At 43.1% G+C, this 27,315-nt stretch overlaps 1 protein-coding gene across 1 annotated transcript in view; it reads left to right on the top strand.

The window, feature by feature from the left end:
- Positions 1 to 27,315, top strand: part of LOC126413138 (O-acyltransferase like protein-like) — a 343,086-nt gene that overhangs the window by 276,368 nt on the left and 39,403 nt on the right. Inside the window, exons 9-11 of the mRNA XM_050083031.1 lie at positions 4,545 to 4,692; positions 10,806 to 10,989; positions 19,068 to 19,210. Coding sequence (XP_049938988.1) covers positions 4,545 to 4,692; positions 10,806 to 10,989; positions 19,068 to 19,210 — 475 coding nt within the window. The remainder of the gene's footprint in view (positions 1 to 4,544; positions 4,693 to 10,805; positions 10,990 to 19,067; positions 19,211 to 27,315) is intronic.

Genomic DNA, 27,315 nt, shown 5'->3' with positions numbered 1-27,315 from the left:
ATTGTTCCGCTTAAATAAATTAAGTTGGTACCGGTATCTCTTTACCGTAATTAATACACTAATGAAAAGAGATTATACAATATTTAGAGACGACTTTTTCTCAATTCATTTGGGTGGAAACAGAATTGCTATATGTTAAGTGGTTCGAGGTACAACTGAAGTGAACAGATTGGTTGAATCATACTTTACGTGCAGCACCGTTAAATTGTCTGCAAGTTCGAAATACAAGCAAGTAAAACATTTTCAGTCTCGAATAACTATTCGTCTCTTCACTGGTGTCACTGTATAATCATACATCCTTTTTGAATTCCTACTTGTTAAGCATGGTTCTACGAGGGTTGAAAGTTAAATAGTGGCAACTATTTATTCACAACAGATACAAAAGAGTTACAGGTTTGCACCTGTTACTGTCCATCAGATTAGTCACCAGCGTTGTGTAGAACCCATTGCCAGCGATGTGGAAGGCGTATTATACCCCGTCGGCAGAGCCTGTTCTGTTGATGGTGCGAATGGAGCGGTCTACTGCCTGTCGAACCTCTGGAACAGCTCTAAAGTGAATGCCACGAAGTGGTTCCTTCATCTTCGGAAATGTCTCTGACGTAAAAAATTGACTCAAATGAGAGATCATCCTCATCAGAAATAAGTCGAAAGCCTGTAACTACTTTATACTTTAACCTGTGAGTTCAGAAGAAACTTCATTGCTCTGAAACATTCCCTTTCATATGAAATCTGACTCATAACTGAATAAAAGTTGTTGTGGATTTCCTATGGAAAAGGAACATTGTTACAACGGGTGAAATAATTAAAGGCAGGTTTAAATAAAACCAAACCAAGACACATCTGAAATCATAGTCCTTACAGTGGATCTGGTGTAGCAACTCGTTATTTTTGTCTATCAATTACATCTTATATGTGCAGTTCGTACAATAGAACTATGTTTGCACTCTATATTCTTCCACACCTATTATACTGAAAGGATTAGAGATAGCGTCCCTAAGCCATATTTCTTGAAGTTCTTTTGCAAATTCAAAGTAATGAAGCTCCATCAATGCTGAAGGCAGTATATTCTCTCTCTTTTTCAAATTTAGTGAAAGCAAAATGTTATTCATTAGCGAATTTTGTTCTTGACGAAACATGTGTCATGGCTTAATAAAGATAACGGAACTGAAAATAATTCCGTAAATATTCCAAATGATATTAATACTGAATGCCTAGCTTCCTTAAAATGAGTACAAGAGACACATATTTCCCCTGAAGCAATCCTTCAACGGATCACGTGATTTTACATGACCACACAAACACAAAAGACGAGGAAAATAAACCTGTTATATTCAAATTAACATCCATGATTTTATTTAGGGAGTGTAAAAGTTGTGAGACAACTAACTTGCAGGCCTGGATAACCGTAAATAAACTGGATATTGATTCGTACTTGCTCTAACAAACCCGTGAACTCGAATGAAGAACTAATACTGTCCTGGTATAATACGACTGCAAAGTATCTCGCGAAAACTAATATCATGCTCCACAAAGCGCCACTGTGCAATGCAGTGCAAGCGAGCAACCATATCACTATAATCCGGAAGGTGGACGTTTCACTGTATTCATCTTCTTATCACGAGACACGGCATCTATACCAAACCGATCGGCAAATCCTCACGGAACTAAGTGGAATAACGTGGTGTGACGTTGTTGATAACTCATCACGCAGCTTTCACTAACCGATTCTGCTGTCAAACATTACTGTTGACATGATCACCTCAGAGTTTAGGGGACTTGCTTAAGACATGCTGACAGTTCCCATCCGAAGATAAACTACTCTAGCCGGCTATTCTTTGAGAGAGACATTTGTTTATCAATGCGTGCATGGATACATGGCATGGCCGAAGCCTAATAACTGACGACTGTCTACCTATATTGGGAAGCTTTCAAGTCGTCAGCACAGGGGCCATGCATTCAAAATTGTGCATGCCAAATTTCTGGCATCATAGTTGGGGAAAAGTACGTTGTGGAGACTTTTCGAACGTATAGAGCGATATCCTGCACGACAGATATGCAGAACATGCGTTTGATCTTAGACCAACAATTTTCGAATTGAAGCTTGCGTGTTATCAAAGTATACAGGGTGGTCCATTGATCGTGACCGGGCCAAATATCTCACGAAATAAGCATCAAACGAAAAAACTACAAAGAAAGGAACTTGCTAGCGTGAAGGGGGAAACCAGAAGGCGCTATGGTTGGCCCGCTAGATGGCGCTGCCATAGGTCAAACGGATATCAACTGCGTTTTCTTAAATAGGAACACCCATTTTTATTACATATTCGTGTAGCACGCAAAGAAATATAAATGTTTTAGTTGAACCACTTTTTTCGCTTCACTATAGATGGCGCTGTAATAGTCGCAAACATATGGCTCACAATTTTAGACGAACAGTTGGTAACAGGTAGGTTTTTTTTTAAATTAAAATACAGAACGTAGGTACGTTTGAACATTTTATTTTGGTTGCTCCAATGTGATAGATGTACCTCTGTGAAATTATTACTTCTGAGAACGCATGCTGTTACTGCGTGATTACCTGTAAATACCACAGTAATGCAATAAATGCTCAAAATGACGTCCGTCAACCTAAATGCATTTGGCGATACGTGTAACGACATTCCTCTCAACAGCGAGCAGTTTGCCTTCCGTAATGTTCCCACATGGGTTAAGAATTCGCTGACGCGTGTTGGCAGGCGTTGTGGGTGGATCACGATAGCAAATATCCTTCAACTTTCCCCACGGAAAGAAATCCGGTGACGTCACATCCGGTGAACGTGCGGGCCATGGTATGGTCCTTCGACGACCAACCCACCTGTCATGAAATTTGCTGTTCAATACCGCCTCAGCCGCACGCGAGCTATGGACAGGACATCCATCATTTGGAAGTACATCGCCATTCTGTCAGGCAGTGAAACATCTTGTAGTAACATCGGCAGAACATTACGTAGGATATCAGCATACATTGCACCATTTAGAGTGCCATCGATAAAATGGGGGCCAATTATCCTTCCTCCCATAATGCCGCACCATACATTAAACCGCCAAGATCGCTGATGTTCCACTTGTCGCAGGCATCGCGGATTTTCCGTTGCCCAATAGTTCACATTATACCGGTTTACTTTGCCGCTGTTGGTGAATGGCGCTTCGTCTCTAAATAGAGCGCGTGCAAAAAAACTGTCATCGATCGTCCCACAGCCGGCCGATGTGGCCGAGCGATTGTAGGCGTTTCAGTCTGGAACCGCGCGACAGCTACGGTCGCAGGTTCGAATCCTGCCTCGGGCTGGATGTGTGTGATGTCCGTAAGTTAGTTAGTTTTAAGTAGTTCTAAGTTCTAGGGGACTGATGACCTCAGATGTTAAGTCCCATAGTGCTTAGAGCCATTCCAATCTTACAACTTGTTCATAGATATTAAAGTTCTTATTTATGTGTACTGCAGACAGAACAACATAACTAGCACATGGGCTATTTACGAAATGTGCATTTTCTTCTTTTTCTACTTTTACGGCCTCATTGGACCACTTCAGTCAAACATTTTCTAGTCATCATCAATAGGCTTTCTTTCTGAACTGCCCAGTATCACTTAATTCGTCCTGATCTTTTCTGTCGTTCCTCATCAATAAATGCTCTTATTATTATTGTTTGTCGTTTCTCTCTTTTTGGTTTAAATCTTATATTTATGTTTTTTAGTTTCTTTAAATTTTCTGTTTTGCTTTGGAAATCATCTAGGGCTAATCACAGCTCTTTCATATTCTCACTGATTTCCTTATTGCAACACACTAATGGCTTCATGTTCCGAAGTTTCTCTATAATTTTTCTTGATGACCTGGCTATTGGCATCTTCATAACGTGAAAGAAAAAAAATCCATTTTTCCTTATAGTATCTGTTAGGGGCTCCAGTTCGCTGTACACCACTTAATTTGGCACTATCCGCCAGCTTCGGCATTTTAATTTTTTTTTATTTATGCATGTTCTAGCTATTCTTCTATCTACCTTAACGATTTTGTCGATTCTATTTTTCTGGGTGACTTTGAAAAGAGTTTCTTTTCCGTGTGTCACGTCTGGCTGCGTTGCAATAGAGCTAGCGCAGGAATTTTATGCTCTTCCATTTCGTAAACAAACTGCGTAATTCGCTTATCAGATACAGCGGATAACAGCCGCTGGAGAGCGCTGCGGTGGAATATACCACACTGAGATACACGTACCACCGCTTCGTTTCTCAGCGTTCAACAATTTGTTGAGTTCGGCACGCTCAACGCTGACGTTCGAATACAGGGTCCGTGTGCAGAGACCTTACTGTTCTTCCTACTTCGAGGTGTAGAAAAAGGGATAGACTGGCGTGATAGTTCTGTATCCCTAGAAGAGAAATGTGTCGCAAAATTAATATTTTTTTTTCATTTCGTCTTTATTCACAGCAGTGTAATCATTTAATCATCCTCGTATGTGTGGACGACTGAGCAGAGAGTGTGAGTGCCATTCCAGAGGACACCTGTTGGCTTTTTCCGCAGGACCCTGGGCAACAACACGACCACACGTACATACCTGGAGGCATACGTGACGACGCACTGCCGCGCCGGCGCCTTCGTGGTGGGCCTGCTGTTCGGCTGCTGGCTGCACCGCCTCAGAGCCTCCAAGGAGCGGGAGTCGCCGCCTGCCGTGAGTATTCTGGCGTCACGCTGGCAGCAGCTTCTATTATACCCCATTGTCGAGTACTTACCTTCATCCCCGCACGGCTAGCCGCGCAGTCTGACGCGCTGCTTCCCAAGCAAGAAGGCGTGCCGGTCCCCTGAGCGAATCCGCCCGGCGGAGGTGCGGTGTGCCTGCCAGCCTGTATATGGCTTTTAAGGCGGTTTTCCATCTGCCTCGGCGAATGCGGGCTGGTTCCCCTTATTCCGCCTCAGTTACACAATGTCGGCGATTGCTGCACAAACACTTTCTCCACGTACGCGTACACCATAAATACTCTATCACGCAAACATTGGGTATACACTCGTTTTGTACGAGACGTTCCCGGGAAGTGTCTACTGGGGGCCGGACCGGGGTGGGTTCGATGTGGTGGAGTCGGACAGGCACCGTCGACTATTGATAAAGGTGATGATAAAAATGTCGCAAAAAAGAGCGAAAGAAATAACTCGTGAGCTCCAAAGTGTTACCACCATCTCAGCTAGCACAATGACTGTGCTTAGGATGTTGAAATGAATGGGGTACGATGGTCAAGCAGCTCCCCCTAAGCCTCACATTCCTGTAGCCAGTCCTAAGCAACGCCTGAGGTGGTGTAAAGAACGACGCAATGAGACTGAGGACGACTGGAGACGAGTGAACTGGTGTGATGAATCACTCTGTACCCTGTGGAAATCCAGTGGAAGCGCTTGGGTTTGTCTAACGCTTTACGTGCCACCATGTGTAGTGCCAACAACAGTGAAGTACGAAGGATGTACTGTATGGGGCTATTTTTCGTGATTAGAGTGTGATCTCGTTACTGCGCATAAGGAAACGCTAAATGTGGAACGATATGAATACATTTTACAGACTTGTGCTCCACGTACAGTGGAGGAAAAATTCGGAACCGATGATTGCGTCACTGTGGCAAGGCCGCGAGCCATAAAGCAGCATTTGTGAGGCAGTGGTTTGTGGAAAGTAACATTTCTGGAATGAATTGGCCTGCCCAGATTCCCAATCCCAACGAAGTGGAACAGTTTTCGGTTAGGTTAAAACGTGGGATAGGTCAGAACGTTGACTTCGCTCCAAACCCCTAGCGGCAAACATCACTACTTTATCTCGTTTAGGCTCTTGAAGCGGAATGAGATGCCATTTCTCTACAAACATTCGGAAACTTCATTAAAATAGTCCCCAGGAGTGTTCACGTCGTCATAAAGGAGACGTGTGGACACACGTTATACTAACATCCACTAACAGTTGTCCGGATACTATCGATGACATCGTGTATTTCTTATCAACATAACTTCATTCTATAGCTTTATGTTCATGTAATAATCATACTGGAAAACTGACTTTTCAGGCTCTCGGACGAAAAATCTTAGTTTCCCGCAGACTTTACACTTAAGTTGAGAGAAGAAATTTAATTACATGAAACACTACTTTTAGCGATCAGGAGAAATACCTTTCATTTTTAGCGTTTGGATGAAGAACTTTGATTCACTTTGGAAGAACAGTATCTGGATTTTCAAGTGAAGCTCATATCTTTCAGAGAGGATCCTCTTGTAGTCCGTTAGGAAGAAGATCAAAGGTATAGACAAGCACTGTTGTCTTGGATTTTGGAAGACGAAATTTCAATTTGGGTGTGAGAGTAAAAAGGACATAAATACTTTATTTCATTGTGTGTTACAAAAAATGTATTTCCCTTGAGTATGACGCTAATTTTCGGTCAACTTCATTTTCTTTTCAGCCACAGAGACATCACAGATGGCAAATACTGTATAAAAACTTCCAAAAATACAAATAACTTACTCCGAAGAACGTGATACGATGATGTGAGTAAGAACGGGCTGTAGGGCAGGAAGGAGTCCCCATTTAAAAAGTTAAGACGTCGATAACGCAGTCTTATTCGGTGGTGTGTAACTGGGACATAGTCGCTTCTAATCCTGGTGGAAGAAAACATTTTAATCACCAGCGTTTTGCGAGGTGCACGGGGTGGGTGGTGGGCGGCGGGGGTGGGGGCAGGGTTGGAGGGGGGGGGGGGTCTCAGATGGGGGACGAGTAGAGGTTGCGGGGAGGATCTGGATATGATGTGACAAATGTGACAGATCAAAGTTCATTATTCCCAGACATCGTTCCATTATAAGGGTCACATTCTAAACCTTTCCACAACTTCTCATGCAGTGAGGAGATGTGAGGGTAGCGATGGTGTTTCATCCATCGCGTGGTGTTATTGAGCTCCATTGGTACTCTTCGGTAGAAGGAGCCCGTATGAGAGTACTCTTGTCGTCATCAACTATACAAACACGACTCATCATAATGACCTACTCTGAAGTGATTATATAGGACGCAATTCTCACACACAATTTACACCTTGGGGTAAGGCATTATCTTCCGCTTAAAGCACCCCTTCCTGCTGCGAGACACAGCCAAAAAGGCTACACTCATATCCATCCGACTCCTTCGACATTGTTTTCTACAGAGAGAAGAAAAGTGGAACAAAGATGAACTATGCATTCGTAACGAAGCAATGGGTTCCACGTCGTCCTTTCATCTGAGCACAGTAGAAGCACACGAAATCGGGAAGAATGTCCTGCAACCCGTTCGAGTATTTACTTTATTTTCCAACAACGTCGACGAATTATCTAATGGAAAGTCTCTCCCTTGCTGTTGAAGTTGTTCCCAGGTTTACGAATTCCTGTGACATCTCTATACATTCCACCATTGTAATCATTTGACTTCGACAAGGCTTCATTTTAGAAGAGTGGTTTCAGGTTATCACGCGCGCCTACACAAAAGACTAGATATCTCGATTTCTCTACCTTTTAGAGAAGACATCAGTCTCGAAATTCTGTTCCTGTTAATATTTTCTCAAGACGATTGAATGTACAACTGGCCATATGTGCAATAGGTTCTACATTCCTGTTGTGTCTAGAGGAAAGTGCAAGTTATCTAGGCCAGACAGTCATGTATGCAACTGTTGTCTGTCTAAAACTGATATGTAAGAAGTCATCCGCATAACTTCTGGTAGTAATATCCAGGATTCAAGTGACCTGTAACGACGAGTCCTTCGAAGTCTCTGTTTTGCCGTTAAGAAATGATCCTGGTCGCAAAATGGAAGGAAGAAACACAAGGAAGTAAGATTAGGATTGAGCCCATCGACGGTGAGGTCATTAGTGGCAAATCAATGAGTTAAACAGAGAAAGATGGGAAACAGACCTTGACTGTACATTATTGAAAATTACCATTCGGCTTTCGCGAGAGTCCAATTAAAGAAACCGCGGGAAATCAAAATCAGAATGAGCAGTTTGGTTTCTGAGTACCACGAACACTAATGCCTCTCCTGCGTTCCAACTGCTAAACCACCTCGTCTGGGGATTTAGTTTGAAACTTCTGTTACTTTCTACGCACTTTATATCACACCTCTCGTTATGAGTAGATACATGTACATGTCTCTCTTTGTTGATAGTGATTATGTAAATTATACCCGTAAAAAGCCCATACCTTCGTTCGTAACATCGTTTGTTGTGGTTTACAAACTTAATATCTAAGCTGCAATTTGTCTTTTCACTCATCCTCTAAGACACTTCGTGTGTTATGGTATTAAAACTTTCAGTAAATAACTGATACAGACATCAAGAGAAATTACCAGGAGAAAGGCTGATCTGCAGTGGCGTTAGTTAGGGGATTTGTGCACCTTTGCGCATCCTTTGTGTACAAGCGAATACTGTCCTGGAATCTGTTTGCACTACTGACCTTACAGAAGCTGATATATGTGCACTGCTTGCAACTGAGGCTAAAGCTGACTATGGGGAACCAAATGAATATATATGCCAGTCAGACATATTTTCACTGCTTGCATCAGTCTTAGCTGAGAGCCAAGTGTGTGCCTCTAGCTACGATTCTGGTAGTGTCTCACGCTGCTGTCCTAAGTGAGGATGGGTATCTGCAGAATAGCTGCACTACCAGCAGACCCTGGAATTGCCACAATGATCCCTGGTTTGCAGGGATGTGGGAGTTCTCTTAACTTTGCCTTGCTATGAAAGCCGTGTCTTAGCTGCAGGTGCTGCTGTGTTAGCCACAGGAGTTGCTGTCCTTTACGGGGTAAATATCCACACACTGACTGCCCTGGCACCTGGATACTGTTTCCTGTGGCCGCAGAGCCTACACTGTCTTCCCTACTGTCATTGTCTCGTCTGCTGTCATTGTCTTGGTAAGATAGCCGTATGTAAGTGCTTGCACACGCTGTCCCGACACCCGCTGGCGTTGCTGCCCTTAATGGTTTTGGTGTTTGCTGGCTGGTTGCTGTACCAACCAGGACTAGAGTTAGTGTCCTCACGGGATGTTGGTGACAACACCAGCCTGAGAGAGATGTGTGTCATCATTGCTGTCATTAGCCTACCATGACATATGTACGTATTTTTATCCTGATATCTTCTGGAGATAAATCAGATGATATCCGTAGGCTTATTGTTGTACTAGCTGAAGCTGAAGTTCCCAACACCAGGTTACACAGGCCTGTCTTCATTGCTGTCATCAGCTGCTCTGCTACCCATGTTTTAACAGTTTCGGCAACCCATTGACGCTGTCTTAAATGGAGTTGATATCTGCAGGCTGTCTGTGGTACCAGCTTAAGCTGATTAGGCTGCGGTCATTGCCAGCCTCCACTGGCGCGTCTGTGCGACTGATATAGTCCTATTCTGAAAACCAGTAGTCTTACTCTGAAAACCACTTGTTTTATTGAAGAAGTGCCCACTGGCAACGCTGTCCTCATTGGAGGCGGTGTCTGCATGCAGGTTGTTGTACCGGCTGGGGCTATGAACGCTGCTGTCATGCACTGTTGCTGCTAACGTCGACCTCTGATGATCACAGGCATCGATTTACTCAGACAGATATGTGCATTTTAGCAGATGATATCCAGGTACCTACTGACGCTGTTGTCATGAATTGGTTTATTTCTGCGACCTGGTCGCTGTACCAGTTCTTGGCTAGAGACACCACATTGGGCCGTTGTTGTATCTGTCGGTCTGCACAGATCTGTTTTATTGCTGCCATCATCTGTTCTCGGTCATATGTGTTCTTGTAGGTACTGTCCTGGTACTCACTGGTGGTGCTGTCCTGAATTGATTTGGCACCTGCAGGCTAGGCCTAAAGCTGTAGCCATTGTGCACCGACCTATTTTCAGTTCACTCATCAATCTGGTCTGACAGCCACGTGCGTTCCAATACTTATTTTCCTGGTACCTACTGGCGCTGTTGTCCTCATTGGAAGGGACATCCGCAAGCTGATTGCTGTTCAAGCTGGTGCTAGAACTGATGGTGTAGTAAGGTGCTACAAATAAAGTTCATCGCTGGCATCGGCCTGCTGTGACAGATGAGTACCTTTCTCCAGGAATTAACTGGTGGCCACTGGCGATGCTGTCCTAAATCGATTAGTGTCTGAACATTTGCTGCTGAACCAGCGGGGGCTAAAATACCAACTTGGGAAAACGTTGCACACACTAGTCTGCACAGACTTGTCTTCACTGCTGATGTCAGCCTGCTCTTCCAGCCTTGTCGTCCTTGTAAGTGGTGTCATGGTATTCACTGGTGCTTCTGTCTTAAATCAGATTGGTACATGCCAGGTAGTTGTTGTTCCAGCCTGCCGCCATGGGTCACTGCTACCTACGCCAGCCTGCACCAGGCTATCTTTACTGCTAACACTGTTGTCGTTCTCCAACAGCCGTGTGTGTTACTGGAGGTTCCAGGTGCCATCCCTAATTGGTTTCTATCTATAGGCCGGCTTTTGTACCACGTGAGGCTGAAGCTGTTGTTGTCATAGGTTCCCAATGCCCACACAGGCCAACAAACGTGTGTTCTGCATTACTGGCATCAACCTGACCTTTCAGATGGGTCCTTTCTGCACAGACCACCACTGTTCAGACTGCGCTGCCGTGACGTGCACATGTGCTGCTGGAGGCATTATAATGCTACTAGGTGGCGCTGGTGTCCTCACTTCGGCACAGTATCTAACGCTGGATGCTGTACGAGTTTGGGATTAAGTTGCCAGGCTGCACAGACCCGTCCTTGCCACTACTCTTGCTCCTACACTGAAAGCCATATGTGTTCCTGCAGGTACTGTCCCTGTACCCACTGACAATGCTATCCTCCCTGGGCGTGGTTTCCGTGGGGTGGCTGCTGTACCAGCCGGCGCTATCGCTGCCGCCCTGGATGGCCGCTGCCTACGCCGGCCTGCACAGACCCGTCTACGCTGTTGGCGTCGGCATGCTCATCACTGCATGCGCCATGGGACAAGCTGGTGAGTGGCCCGCAAACCGGTAAGAGCTAGAATTTGTCTGACTTTACGTCATACCCAGTTCAAAATGTCAAACGGAAAGTGATTCGTGACGCTCTCTATCTCTTACTACATGTCCCTCCCTGTGGCGATACGCACCGCCCTTCTCTCGCTAGTCTATCTCTCCGGGCTTTCAGTCTTACCTGGAGAGGATTCCAGGCCAACGAGATATACTTCACAATCGTTCCTGGATAAATTACATTTCCTTAGGCTTGTTTTTCAATTAATCTCAATCTAGCATCTGCTTGCTACATTTTGTTCGGCTTTCCACCATTTATGTAGCTAAACCGTAATGTGTCTTCTTGCAACACTTTACATTTTTCTATGATAAGCGAAAACTGTCATTTCATGCACCAGTCATCGATCCTATGCAGTTCTTCCCGATTTTTCCTACAATGTTCTCGTGTTGTTATTTCCCTATGGAGCTTTCGGCGTTAACCGTTACATTGTTTACATATATGGTGAACCAGGAGGAGATGAACACGCTTTGAATGGTGATAGTATTAGTAATTCTAAACACAAAATCTCAAATGAACGTATCTCCTTTTCTTAATAGTTTTCGAGCAAACCAAATAAAACAGTGGATAACAGAGCAAACGCAGGTGATAGAAAATGAAACCTTGTGATCTAACGTTTTGTCCAATTGTATACATTTCCTCACAAAACATTTTCAAAAAGTCCACCGTCAACTCCAAACAATTTTGCCGCTCTTGTAGACGGCTGCTGCGTCATTGATCTGAGCTCACTCTTACGGTCCTTTATTTGAGCAAATGAATGTAAAATGTGGGCGAGACGTTCCTCCCAGAGATGCGGGTTAAACTAAATTCTCTGGTGAATCTAGCTTCTCCCCCTGAGACGATTTATGACAAGTAACACTACATTGCCTAATGTCGCTTTGGTTGTAGTCGCATATCAGTGCTGGTGAAGAAGGGCATGTGACTCACGCCCGTGATTTTCAGATGAGTGTCGGATAAGGTTAAGAAAATGGCAATGTTCATTTGAAGCTTTTTGTTCATAATCCTCAATACTATCACCCTTCAAAGAATGTACTTATCTCCCTGACTCTTTCTGTATATCGTGGACATTCTGTCTCTTTAATATTCCCCTGGATTACTCCCAAACTACATTAGCGCCTAATCATATCTCCGTTTAGAACGTAACTAAGTTCCGTAAATCTTCATAGAATTACGAAGTCGGTCCGATGTTAGCATTTTTTTCCTAAAACTGATAGGAACGCTTCGTAGAAATTTATCAGCATCAATTGGGTGCCACAGTCTATCTCTTTATGTACATTATTAATCGGCGAAACGAGATGAGTTTATAAAGATCTCTGCTTACGTAATGCATGTCTTTTCCTGCAGAGGGGATTATAACCTTCTCAGGTCATAATACACTCCTGGAAATTGAGATAAGAACACCGTGAATTCATTGTCCCAGGAAGGGGAAACTTTATTGACACATTCCTGGGGTCAGATACATCACATGATCACACTGACAGAACCACAGGCACATAGACACAGGCAACAGAGCATGCACAATGTCGGCACTAGTACAGTGTATATCCACCTTTCGCAGCAATGCAGGCTGCTATTCTCCCATGGAGACGATCGTAGAGATGCTGGATGTAGTCCTGTGGAACGGCTTGCCATGCCATTTCCACCTGGCGCCTCAGTTGGACCAGCGTTCGTGCTGGACGTGCAGACCGCGTGAGACGACGCTTCATCCAGTCCCAAACATGCTCAATGGGGGACAGATCCGGAGATCTTGCTGGCCAGGGTAGTTGACTTACACCTTCTAGAGCACGTTGGGTGGCACGGGATACATGCGAACGTGCATTGTCCTGTTGGAACAGCAAGTTCCCTTGCCGGTCTAGGAATGGTAGAACGATGGGTTCGATGACGGTTTGGATGTACCGTGCACCATTCAGTGTCCCCTCGACGATCACCAGTGGTGTACGGCCAATGTAGGAGATCGCTCCCCACACCATGATGCCGGGTGTTGGCCCTGTGTGCCTCGGTCGTATGCAGTCCTGATTGTGGCGCTCACCTGCACGGCGCCAAACACGCATACGACCATCATTGGCACCAAGGCAGAAGCGACTCTCATCGCTGAAGACGACACGTCTCCATTCGTCCCTCCATTCACGCCTGTCGCGACACCACTGGAGGCGGGCTGCACGATGTTGGGGCGTGAGCGGAAGACGGCCTAACGGTGTGCGGGACCGTAGCCCAGCTTCATGGAGACGGTTGCGAATGGTCCTCGCCGATACCCCAGGAGCAACAGTGTCCCTAATTTGCTGGGAAGTGGCGGTGCGGTCCCCTACGGCACTGCGTAGGATCCTACGGTCTTGGCGTGCATCCGTGCGTCGCTGCGGTCCGGTCCCAGGTCGACGGGCACGTGCACCTTCCGCCGACCACTGGCGACAACATCGATGTACTGTGGAGACCTCACGCCCCACGTGTTGAGCAATTCGGCGGTACGTCCACCCGGCCTCCCGCATGCCCACTATACGCCCTCGCTCAAAGTCCGTCAACTGCACATACGGTTCACGTCCACGCTGTCGCGGCATGCTACCAGTGTTAAAGACTGCGATGGAGCTCCGTATGCCACGGCAAACTGGCTGACACTGACGGCGGCGGTGCACAAATGCTGCGCAGCTAGCGCCATTCGACGGCCAACACCGCGGTTCCTGGTGTGTCCGCTGTGCCATGCGTGTGATCATTGCTTGTACAGCCCTCTCGCAGTGTCCGGAGCAAGTATGGTGGGTCTGACACACCGGTGTCAATGTGTTCTTTTTTCCATTTCCAGGAGTGTAGAAGCAAACTTTAATTTTATACTATAATTATTTAATGTATATTTAACAGTATTTCATAAATATCCTTCACTGTTGGAAATGTACTGTTTTAAATATATTTTATAGATTTCAGAATATTATTCCTCGTAAATAAGGTTGGTAACAGGTCTCGCGAGTTTACTTATGAGATAACTAGTTTAGAGAGTTCATATCCCATATTTAAATGCCACATTTATCATATTTCCGTTAAACAATAGTTCTTGATATTTTACGGAAATTGTTCCTCAAGTACCCCTGTTTTCGCACAATGACAGCTGATCTCTCGGAACTTGTTCGATAGTGAATAAATTATTGAAGGATAGTTGGCTGGAGTAAATTTAGCACAATTCACAGAAACACTACTTTTCCTACAGGCTTAGTAGAGGGTAAAATAGGCAGTGACTCGGTGCGCAATGCCATGTGCACACTGTACATGAAAACGCTAAGTCTGCATTTGATCTACCGGAACAGCGCCCTGCTGTTGGGATCGACATATCCGGTTAATAGAAACTGCGAGGATGGCGTAGCACCATCTGTTCTGTTTTAGTCTCTACCATAAAGAACAGAGCAAGCTGTTATACCCATCATAGAATTTAGTTCTTCTCAGCCAACTACTAGGCAAGCTGGTAGCGGGGCAGAGACAATACCAACTGGTAGTATTTGGGAGGAAATATCCAGTTGCGGCATTTGCTTTACAACCAAGGGAAATCTCAATGTAAACCTTGATCAAATCCCGGAGGTTGGAGTTACCACCATCTCTTGGATTACACTTCTCAGACAGAAGCAGGACTACAGTGTGCATGTTGAGTTATTTGATTAAACGTGTTACCTAGAAAGTTACTTAGAAACGCCAATAGTTGTTACAGAATGGAACAACTGAAAATAGTGAGGAATATAAAGTACAATCTTTAAAGATAAAGAACTATGTCGAGAATTTAAGCTAGAAAGCTGGGATGGATTCATTTCGGAAGGGGAAAATGATGTCCATTCTAGACAGGTACTTACTTATACAATTATGACGAACTTGAATAAAGATGTAAAACGTGATGCGAGAATAGAATTGACACGTAATAAACAATAACTGAACTGTTATAAGAAACTGTGTAAAACAGGAGACAATGTAAACAAAAATCTTGATGAAAATGAAGAGCCCGAAGTAGAAGAAATGACAACACTAGATACAATAAAATGGATGAAATTTAGAGGAAGCAATCTGTAAAACGAAAAATCAAAAACGACGAGCAGTGATGGAATTAACACATAACTGATTCAATGAGCACTGAAATCCAGATTCCTCGACTATATTAACAGACACTGAACAAATTAGAAAACTCCGGATTACTGGAAATAGGCTCCAATAATCCTTATTTACAGGAAAAGAGGAAGAAGTAATTGTGAAAATTATAGAGGTTCTTCTATGCTAAACGCGGAGTATAAAATATATTATTCTAAAATAGTAAAACAGAGACTAGCAATAATTGTCGATAATATTCTGCTAGAAGAGCTAAAAGGCCATGGCAAGGCAGAACGTCCACAGTCAATACGTTCACTATTAGACAGATCATTGAAAAACACAAATAGTGCAGTAAAGAAACACTTTTACTATTCATTGACTGCATGAAAGCTTTCGATAAAGTAAAGATGTAAAATGTATAGGAGACAATGAGCAAAAGGGGAATACTTTTGCACATAAGAAGGCAGTAGAAAACATGAGCAAAATACGAGAAATTGTTATTGCAGGAAAAAATGGACAAATTTGGGAATAAGACAAGGATACAGTTTCTCTCAGATTGTTTTTAATAATCATACTGACGTGAAGCTGAGCAAAGAAAAAGTCAATTAACTTGTTATAATTATGGTTTCAATGAAGGGAATCATTATACCACAATATTGTTCGCTGATGATGAAATTGTGACTACTGACAGCGGCAGCACAATCCAAACAGCTGCTCACATTTTATCCGCAACGGCTAAGTTTTATAGTGTATTAGTATCTTCAAATATATAAAAAATTATGGTTTTGAGGTTCCAAGGCCATTTCATAACGAAAAACAGTATATCGAAACAATCACCAACCAGTTGTATAAAAGAAATCAATTTCTTAACCTGTTTCCGGCACTTAGTGCCCTTCTTCAGAAGGTTATACCTATCACACTGTTGGCAAAACCAGTTAAGAAATGAAATTTCTGTTAGGCAACTGTTTACTGATTATTTCGAAGTATACTATAAAATACCAAAATAGTAACATATAATAAGCAAATAGAAAGAGGAAACTCGATCAACTAGGAAATACTGTCTCGCTCACGACGGAAACGGATGTGCCAAAAAAGGTAGTAAGGTTCAGTTACATTAATGTAACACCCTGCAGCGTCAGCAGAAGTAAAACAAGGAAGGAAGCTCTACTTAAATGTTACAAAATTATGTCAGTACGAATCACGACAAGAGGAAATGGGTCGCGGATTGTTAAAAAAAAAAATATATGAAAAAGAATACATGCGTTGGAGACGATAACTCTAGGAAGAGAAGCTGGCTACACACTATCCTACATGAGCAGAAACAGTAACATTACATAACTATTGCGAGTGAAAAGCTTAAACTAGGAGATTAGAGAACATAGGAAAAACTGGAAGAACTATGTAATAAGAATGGCAGACGACATAATATCAAAATTAACTATAAATTATCATCCAGTGGGAGGAAGATCTTCGGTAACACAGAGGAAAAGGTGGGAGGATCAATAATTTTAACTAAGAGCTTGTAACAAGCAAAATGTTAATATGCGAGGGCTACTCGGAAAGTAAGATCAAATCGGTCGTGAAATGGAAGCCACGGTGAAAATCAAAACTCTTCTATTTGCAACAGTTTGTTACGCCTTCCAGGTATTTTTCTACTTAGTCACCATCCCCATTTAGACATCTACCATAGCATTGTACCAACTTTCCAAAACACCGTCACAGAAAGCGACCGCCTGTACTTTCCGCCATTTCTCTAAGCTGATATGCAGTTCGCTGTCTCTGCCAAAATTTTGTCTTCCTAGCCAGTGGTTCATGTGGGGAGAGATGAACATCAGAGGGAGCAAGTCCGAGCTATATGGTAGATGAACGAACACTTCCCATCGAAAAGCCTGCAGGGACGACCTCATTGCCCCTGAAGCGTGCGGCCGAGAAATGTCATGAAGAAGGAAATGCATGACAAGTACCTTATGTGGGGTTGCATGAAATCAGGCGAAACCTCGCAACGGACACCCATATATGGTGCGAGACACTATTGCTCTAGGCACCTGTGTGCTCTGAATTGAAAAGAGCGATGTGACGCGACCAAGAGCCATACTGGAGACATTGTCCAAAACAGGTACGCAAAGCTTCATCAAATTTTCGCTGTTGTTTCCATTTTGTGATCAATCGGACCTTACTTTCCGAATAGCCCTCCTACACTGAAAGGAGGAGAAGAAGAAGCAGAAGACTACTTAGGGATGTGGTTGATTTGCTCTACGGCACCTACCCATCGCTTCCTTAGCGAACTGGGATGGTGTCATTGAGTTCGGTTCAGAAATTGTCGTATGTTTGTATTGTGGGTTGTCATGTGTGTATCAGTGTTGGTGCCAGTGCACAGAGGAAGGTGGATACGGCTGAAGTCCATCTTTTAGAAGGCAACAGCAAGCAGATTTATACCCAAACCAAGGGCTCATTTGAGTAGACATTTCCGATCACACGGCCATTGCAGCTCAAGTCAGGAATAATGTTGCATCTAAAGCGTCACCCAGGACCATCAGGAAGCGTTTGTTCAAAACTGAATTACGGAAAAGCGTACCGCTAGACAAACTTTCTCTCACAAACCGTGCAGTCTCCCTGTGGTGGTGCAGTGAGAGAACTGGGTGTATCAGTGATGTAAGTTTCAGTCTCTTTATGAGGGCAAAGTCTGTTTAGGTGTCTGATTAGGTCTTTTATGAGTAGTGTGTCGTCCAGGTGAGCAGAAACTACCCGTATTGGCGGCGAAGTACTGAGCATCTCGGTGTCGGGAGACATAGCCTACAATGGTAACGAAGCTTTCGAATTCAATGAGGGAACATCGAAAAGTGCAAGATACATCCAGAACATCATCGATCTGTTCCTGCAAAGCGAGGAATACGTGTTCTTCCAGCGGTACAGATCCTGTTGCATCACGCGCCACGCAACACATTCTTCTTTTCTTTTTTTCCCGCACTAAAGATGTGTCTGACGTTATAGGATAGCTTTACCCACTACCAGCGTGCATCGGTAGTATCACTGCATTGCAGCTAACGTAAGCGTAAAGAGTAGAGAAACTGTTGTCAAAAACGATCTGTTAATAGCCATGTGGCTATGATAGTTTACAAAGAATGAAACATCATATGTGTCTGTAGATTTGAATGGTTCATACTTCATTTTCCATTAGTACTATATTGAATAAACATCTCATTTACGTGTTAATCCTAATAAAATTGTTTGAATACACGAAGATTATGGGAAGTATGTGATACTTCGAGTGGTACCAAACCATGAAATGTATTCGCAGTTGCGAATACGTACAATCATCAGTTGTACGAGGAGCACTGTATATGAGGCACCCCATCGTTCCTCTTAAGAACACAGCTGGAATCAGGAATAATCGTAACCATAGTTTGCAGATGAAGGAAGTACTACAAAAAAGGATTGATTTTTAACTTTCCACTCCCCGTGTGTCCTCACAGACACACACTTAGCGTCTGTCAGTGTGTCTTATGACGGTAATAGGAAACTTCCTTTCTTTCTCGATAACACTGTTATGAGGTGTTCTGTGTATTTATTTGCAGATCATGGGTCACTCTCTTTGTCATCGACTCTTCTTCCTTTTATTTTGCTCATGTAATGTCCACCTGGCTATCAGACCAGGTCTAACAAACAGCACATTAGTTGAACAAGTGAAGTGGAAGAAATTTATCATCGAAGTAGGAAAACATTGACATAGACCTGCTATAATTTACAACCAACAAGTAAATGTGGCTTAAGGGTAGCGTGCTGAAAATTCGAGCCCACTCGAAAAAAATGTAGTACAACAAGGGCATACTGTGTCGTACCGTTAGTTCTTGGGCAACAGACGACGTTTTTCTGCTTCATGGTAAGACGTTAAAATGATTTAGAAACGCAGCTGGCAGCAGCGGATTAGAGGGGAGCCCATAGCCACCTGCAGAATGACGTCGCCTGTGTTTGCAGGACTGGTGGACGGCATCCTGTCGCACCCCGTGTTCCGCATACCGAGCCGCCTCACCTACTGCCTCTACCTGACCCACTCCGTCGCGCAGATGGTCCACTACGCCTCTGCGAGGTCACCGGAATACCTGTCACACATCCACGTGGTGAGTTGTTTGTCAGTAAAACGTAGAGAATTTTTGTTTGGTTTGTTACTTCTTGCATGGATCCCATACTGTAATGTGGAATGTGGCAGTACACTGCGATGTGATGTATCAGTTAATCTTGAGGGTCTTTAGTTAGGGGAAATGTGTGTCGGAGCCGTGCTGCTGACGCACCCCTACACACAGGGCCACAGCATCAGATTTTCCTCCCAGGAAAATTTACCCTGCAACTGTTCACACCGCTTGTTGAGTGTACTACTTGCAGTTTGTGAAACAGAAACTGTATTCTATGCATCATCTGACGACAACAATACTTGTTCGTCTACGCCAAAAATTTGCTTATTAACAACGATAAAATGAAGGAAATGTATGCATGCTTTGATGTAAATCGTCCACATTTCAGAAAGTGTCACAAGCTATAACAATACCTCAGAGATTATCCCGAGCATTTATTCGGGTAGCTGAGAATGTCAGAACTAGTATTCCACTTTAGTTTAAATACTGTTGAACCTAAATAGTTTAATAAATCAAGATTCGGCCCAAGCTGGTTTGTGTTTCGGGCCGAAGTTTGAACAGTGATTGGCTGCGTTAAGCTAGCAGAGCCGTATTTAACGGCTCCTTATTGCGCAGTTTCTTGCAATGTATCATCTGCTACTATATTTCCATTGATATCCATATTTTGCGCACTATTATACCTTGTATTGAGATAGACAGCGTGGAAAAAATGACTTTTGAATGCCACTGTGGAAACTGTAATTAGACTAAACTTATCTTCGTGATCACTGCAAGCGCTGTAAAGACCTGTAATAACGTTTCTAGAAATATCACTTAATACTGGCTCTTCAAACTTTTTAAGTAGTCTGTTGAGAGATAGGTTGTGTGTAACTTCCCACCAATGAAACTATCACACAAAGTTAATAATGTTGTTGAGGACTATAAGTAATGATTTGTAAACACGAAATTATTTCAGCCATCTTTGGACACAAAGCTATCTGCTACCACAAACACACAGATTACATAACCGTTTCTTGATGGATACCAGTAGGTCTAACAATTTTTCATCATTACTTCCTCAGTTTCACAAAATTTATGTTATTTCCTTTTTTCCGTTAGAATGTCAGCACAAAAATCTAAATATGGCAGATGTAGTGTAAGATGTAGATGTGGATAAAAACTGTTGAATATTACTTCAGAATGAATAGGTCGGTAAATTGCTCTTCAACACAAATTACGCCAGTACTTGTGGGTCGAATCTTCGTATGTTATACTATTCTGGTTCAATAATATTTAAAATAAACTGGAACATTTGTTACAACATTCGCAACTATTTGAATAAGTGCTCTGAACAATTTTTGAACTCTTATTACAACTTGTAAAACTATGATCGGTGAGGCCGATCTACATTCAAAATATGCATACATACATCTTCTTCTTCCTCGTTGTAAACAACCACATTTTTGGCGTGAACGACCCAGTATTATGGTCGTTAGACGATGCATAGGATATAGTTTTCGCTTCACATGCGGCAGACAAGTAATCCACTCAGCTAGCAATGTGGACAGCCGCAGTGTAAAGGTTCCTCGTGCGACCAGCGAGCAGCGAAGTGTCAGTACCGAGGCTCCAGCGCAAATGCAACAAGACTGCCTTGCCAGGAGAGAGATGCGATGTACCAGAATGGAGGACCAACCTGCCAGCAGAGTGGCTCCAGCTTGAACGTACCCCAGCAACACTCAGCGAGTTTTTTTCATCATTGTAGGGACATGCCGGCGAGCAGTGAGTTGGCATCATAAAAACACCCTCATGTTCCATTTTGGGCGTCGTTTATGTAGTAAGTGATAAGAAGTGTCCTACGTTTCGAAGCTAAAAAGATGGCGGCCACTGAGTGACGCGCGTTTCTTTGGCTCGCGAGTTTTTCCGCTCATTGAAGGTGTTACAGAGAAGTGCGGCAGTCCACAACGTGTACATCCGACTAAACAAGTGTTACTTGCCGTGGTGTGTTGCTCTCCGTTGATTACCACAAGTGATAAGTGATAAGTGAGTGAAAAATGGGAAGAGCACGAGTAAGCGGCAGCAGGCGAGGCTACAGGGGCGCAGGCAGCGCGGGCGCCCGGTCTCCGGCGGCAGGTGAGGCCTCGCTTCCCGACATCGGGGAGCTCGTCCGGTCCCAGGTGAGTGCGGCGCTGCACAGTAAAGACACGCTAGACGTAATAGTGCAATCCATCACGGACTCTGTGACGGCCGCGGTCATGGACAAACTGCAAGAGTCTGTCGGGCGAAACAGCACCGAAATCCAGTCTCTTAAAAAGTCCCTGGCCGCACAAGAGAAAAAAGCCGCCGACCTAGAAGCTAAACTGTCTGCGGCCACCGATGAAATTGAGCAGTATCAGCGAAGGAACAGCTTGCGCTTGTTCGGGGTAGCTGGAAACGATCGAGAAAACACCGACGACCTGGCCATTAGCCTCGTGCGTGAGAAACTTGGCGTGCAGATCGACGTGGCCGATATTGACAGAAGCCACCGTGTTGGGCGCAGGATACCAGGTGCGATGAAACCCAGGCCCATAATAATTAAATTTGTGTCATACCGGAAAAGAGCTGAAGTGTTTGCTCAGAAAAGAAAACTCGCCAAAAGTGGGGTTACCCTGAGGGAAGATCTGACGCGCGAAAGACTAAAAGTTTTGAACACTGCGATCACACAGTTCGGCCTTCAAAATGTATGGACCCAGGATGGCAGGATCGTAGTCAAGACGGAAGGAGGGAGGAAAACGGTGACGAACATGTCCGAACTGAAAGACTGAGCGAAATCTCGCGAGACACAAAGTCTCATATTTTACTCTGTCTAATATAAGTTAATTTTTATTCTTTCTTTTCATTTTTTTACGTAAATATTGCTTCATTATTTCTATATGTACCATAAGTACTCTATTTAAAATCAGTCAATTGTTTCACATAAATGTTGCTTCTTTAGTTGCCTATCATAAGTGCTCATTTATATTCACATTGTCAGTCAAACGGGCATTAACATTCTCCATTAACAGGAATCTCCTTAAAACCGCCTTTCTATATCTGTTATTTTCATCCTCGTCACTACCACTACTACTACTATTATCTTTATCGTAACCACTACTGCCACTTTCCATCTTTCTTTTCGCTCCCTTCTCCGATACCACCAGCCTGTCTTTCACCATTAGCCCACAGACGCTTGAGTCAGTCACGACCTTGGACACACCTGTAAATATGTCTTCCCCCGCGAAATCCACCTTTTGTCCCTCTTCCGACCAGCAGGCAGACGGAGCGCGCTCGGTCCTACAGGCGGCCACAATGGGACGGACCGGTTCCGGCGGCGGGCTCTTTGTGGCCCACGCGAACGCTCAGTCGCTAACGGCTCACTTCGACGAGTTCTGTGACCTGTTCTGCCAATCGCTGTTCCATATTATCCTCGTCTCTGAAACTTGGTTGAAACCAAACATTTCTTCCGACGCTATCCGAATCACTGGTTACTCTCTCCTAAGGGCAGATCGTGAAACACGACGCGGGGGTGGTGTGGGTGCCTATATTCGCTCTGATCTGAGACCTACTATACTATGCACATCGGATGCAAAGGGCGAAGGAGAAGCAGAGTTCTTGTTTTTCGAAATAAATACATCAAATCAGGAACTGCTAATTGGAGTAATCTATAAACCTCCAAACGTCGGTGCTATGTCCTCCTTTCAGTCTGCCCTGTCCTCGCTCGTGACACTGTATGAACACATAATCATTATGGGCGACACAAACATCGACTTACAGTTAAAATCTCCCTCTGCAGAAAAACTTAGGAGACTGTTCCACTCCAATGATATGAGTTTAGCACCGCTGGACCCAACTCATCACACGCCACACAGCCATACACTCATAGATATAATAGCAACAAAGCGACCAGATAAAATAATTCGCGCCAATCAGACATCCGCTCCAGGACTCTCTGCTCATGACGTGATTTTCTTAAATTACTCAGTACATACTACCAAAGAAAAATCTCACCTGGTAACCTACAGAAACCTAAAAAATGTTAACCATGACGCTCTTCAAAAGGATTGCTCAGACATCCCTTGGCATGATATAAGCAATGAACCGACTTTAGACGGAAAAATTCGGGAATTATGTCGCAAAATTATTGCACTGTATGATAAACATGCTCCTCAACGCACTGTCAAGGTAAAGAGAGCTCCCGCTCCGTGGCTCACCACTGCATTACGCCAGTTAATGAATGAACGTGATGCTGCACATAGGGCCTTCAAGCGTAACCCAACTCCCGAGGCGTACGAAGCTTATAGGAAACTCCGAAATAGAACCAAGCAAAGCGTGAGGAATGCCAAAATCAGACATGCCCGCTCTGTCGTATGCGGCATATCAAAACCTGCCGCACTGTGGAAAAAGCTGCGCAGTTTCGGTATAGGGAAGCGAAGATCTGACGCTGTTTATCAAGCGTCTGCAGAAGAATTAAACGATTTCTTCTCAACAGCCGTAAACTGCCACGCAGCGACAAATTACCAGCCCCAAGATATCAATCTCTCGAGAGACAAGTTTCTCCTAAAACATGTCACTACCGGCACAGTAGACAAGGCAATTATGAGAATCTCTTCCGAGGCAGTAGGAAATGATGGAGTGAGCATTGGCATGATTAAGAACGTCGTAAACACTATTACTCCAGTTATCACAGACATCTTCAACCTGTCTCTTGTCAGTAGTACATATCCTACTGAGTGGAAGCAAAGCTTAATTCAACCTATACCCAAGACTGACAACCCTAAGTCGCCAGGTGACTACAGGCCGATCAGCATACTTCCTGCAATATCTAAAGCCCTAGAACACATCGTCCATGAACAGCTGACAGATTACCTCAAAACTCATAACATCCACGACAAATATCAGTCAGGTTTTCGAAAGCACCATAGTACAGCAACTGCATTAATCAAAGTAACTGATGACATTAAACATGCTATGGACAGACGTGAAGCTACCATCCTAACACTGCTTGACTTTAGCAAGGCTTTTGATACAGTTGACTTTGATATATTACTAATTAAAATGAAGCAGTTGAATTTCTCAAACAGCGCAATACACTGGTTCGACAGCTACCTCAAAAACAGAAGTCAACAAGTCATTTGTGGGTCGGAAAAGTCATCATGGAAAAACGTGCGCTCTGGAGTTCCCCAAGGCTCCGTCCTTGGTCCATTACTCTTCTCACTGTACATTAATGATATTTCTTCAGTGATTCACTCCTGCAACTACCATCTATATGCCGACGACATCCAACTGTACATAAGTGCAAGCCCCAAGAACATTGCTGACGCAGTAGCGAGTATGAACGCAGATCTTTGCTCTGTTTCTCGATGGGCACAGAACCTAGGTCTGAAACTAAACCCCAAGAAATCCCAGGTCATACTTATATCTCATCCAAAGTTAATCAGTCGGTACTTTCGCGAAACAGTCCCTCAAATACTCCTCAATGGTACCCAACTACCATACCAAAAAACAGTAAAAGACCTTGGAATAATCTTGGATGAACACCTAAACTGGGAAGAACAAACAGTCACAGCTTGCCGGAAATCGCTCTCCTCCCTACATGCAATTCAAAAGTTTAGAAAAATATTTCCATCCCATGTTAAACAAAAATTAGTCCAAACACTAGTCTTGCCTAATCTTTACTACTGTGATGTAGTTCAACATGGCACAAATAATGAAAATTCGAGATGCCTCGAGCTAGTGATGAATGCTTGTGTTAGATACGTATGCAACATACGGTTGTATGATCATATCAGTCCTTCATACTCCCAGCTAGGTTGGATACGCCCACATAAGGCATGCGATCTCCACACGATGTGCTTACTTCATCGATTTCTTAGCCACTGGTGCCCCCAATACTTATCTTCTCACATTAAACACCTATCATCATTCCACAACCGCAATACCAGATCGGATACGTCTAGCATCTTGGCTGTACCTTTACATAACACAAAATCTTTCTCCGTGTCATTCTCCATCTCAGCCATACGACTATGGAACGCGCTCCCCTGCGATCTGCGTCTTATCCAAAACCACTCAACATTCAAGAGGGAACTTAAGACTTACATATTAGGGACGGTATAGCCACCATTGTTGTGCCCCCCCCCCCCCTCACCTTTTTCTTTCTCCTCTCCATCATAGCTTCGAATTTTACCATTCCATTTCTCTTCCTCTAACCTATCTACCTCTTCTATATCTCTTTCACCCCATTCCATCGTCTTATGTCTCTGCTTGATGAGAATAACTTACAAGCTGCAAGAATATAACGAGAAAATTCCCAACTAGCAATAGGACTGACACTCATACAAGAAAAATATGTTTACTTTCATATACATAGTCATTATTATTATTATTATTATTATCATTATTATTATTATTTTTATTATTCTTGATTCTTATAATTATTTTTTGATTGTTATAATTATCATTGTACTACTTTTCTAATCTCTATTTTTTTTCTTTAACATTAATACTGTATAACATGTTATATGTCCTAATTTTCTGTAGACACTGAAATTTGTTGAATCTGAGTATGCCTGGTTAGGTGTAAGAGAGGGCCTGAAGGCCCTAATCTTGCCAGGTAAAATAAATGCATAAATAAATAAATAAATAAATAATTCACTTATATTGTACTTATCATCAAGAAGTACCTGTACTTGTTTCATGTTCTATCGATAACAAATAAAAGGGTAAGGTTTTCAAAATCCTAAATAGTAAATAAAATACATTCTAGTTGCATTTATCTTCACAAATTACTCTCCTTTGAGATCAAAAATCCTTTATTTCTATTACTTATTATAAAATACAACCATGAACCATTAATATTTCTGGCGAAATCTTCTCCAGTTATAAGCGGAGTCATGGTGTGTTGTAGCAATGAGAGGATTTCATTTATGCAATTCAAAGAGAAAGACTACATTCCGCATCAATATGTTGCAAAAAATACAAAAAGCGCACTTCTATACTAGTGATAAAACTGTAACAGGGTCACGCGTGTGCGGTTGAACAAGCTAATGTCAAAAACTACTAAGGGAATTTTCATGGAATTTTCACAGGTAACTTGAGCGTTGCTTGGGGCAACTTGTAGGCTTTATTTCATCAGAATCGAAAGAAAAAAAAGATGTCATAGTTTAAACTTTTATCCATACTAATAATGTTACAAATGAGAAACTTAATTCCGTCTGTTGCGTTTTCACGACTAAACCGCTTAACAGATTTCGATGGAATTTGGTATAGTGGTAGCTTGAACCCTGAGTAAAAATATGACTACTTTACAATGTGAGTAGTGGAAGACAGTTACTGATTAAAGGAACATTACGCGAATTAGAGAAAAAGAGTTACTTTTTGAAAAAGTTATTTACTCTTTGACTTTTGAATTAATCATATTTTTGGATATGATTTAATTGGTTGATATGTGCTATGTGATATGATTAAATTTAATGAATACAATGCTTATACACTCTTCAATGTGCTTAAACCATATTTACACTCATATATTATTATTAAGTGCAAAATAAGCTGTGTCAGTTGTCACATCTAAACTGCCGAACCGACTTCAAAGAAGTTTCGTAAGAAGTTCACTGGAACAGTGAGACAGAACATAGGCTACTTTCGAAAGTTAAAAAATTATCCATCCCTATGACGGTGAAGTAGGGAATGGAATAGGTTTTTTTACACTTGTGGACATGGACATAAAGCATGATGAAAAGTTATCAAATTTGTTGCATAAAGTACATGTTGTATAATGTTTAACTATTTCTATAGCCCGATGCATAGATTTGCGCTCCTGCTCGTGAAGCTCCACATCTACTGCTGCGCAGCAACGCTATATATGCCGCTACGTTATGCTTTGAATAGCTTGGGAGGGGTGGAGAGGGGAGGAGAGGGGAGGACAGGGGGAGGTTGCACATCATAAGCTGACCTCTTTCAAACAGGCACACACATGAGGACAGCTGGCGTCATTACACACAAGATAGTTTACTTACTCACTATCAGTCATCATAACAAAACTACTGATTTGCGAAAACAGCCACAGGTAATAGCTAGTCATTAACAGTTATCTCGAA

This window comes from Schistocerca serialis, chromosome 7 (assembly GCF_023864345.2).
Source record: "Schistocerca serialis cubense isolate TAMUIC-IGC-003099 chromosome 7, iqSchSeri2.2, whole genome shotgun sequence".
Lineage (NCBI taxonomy): Eukaryota > Metazoa > Arthropoda > Insecta > Orthoptera > Acrididae > Schistocerca > Schistocerca serialis.
The sequence above is the reverse complement of the archived record's forward strand: the minus strand, read 5'-3'. Positions and strand labels throughout refer to the sequence as shown.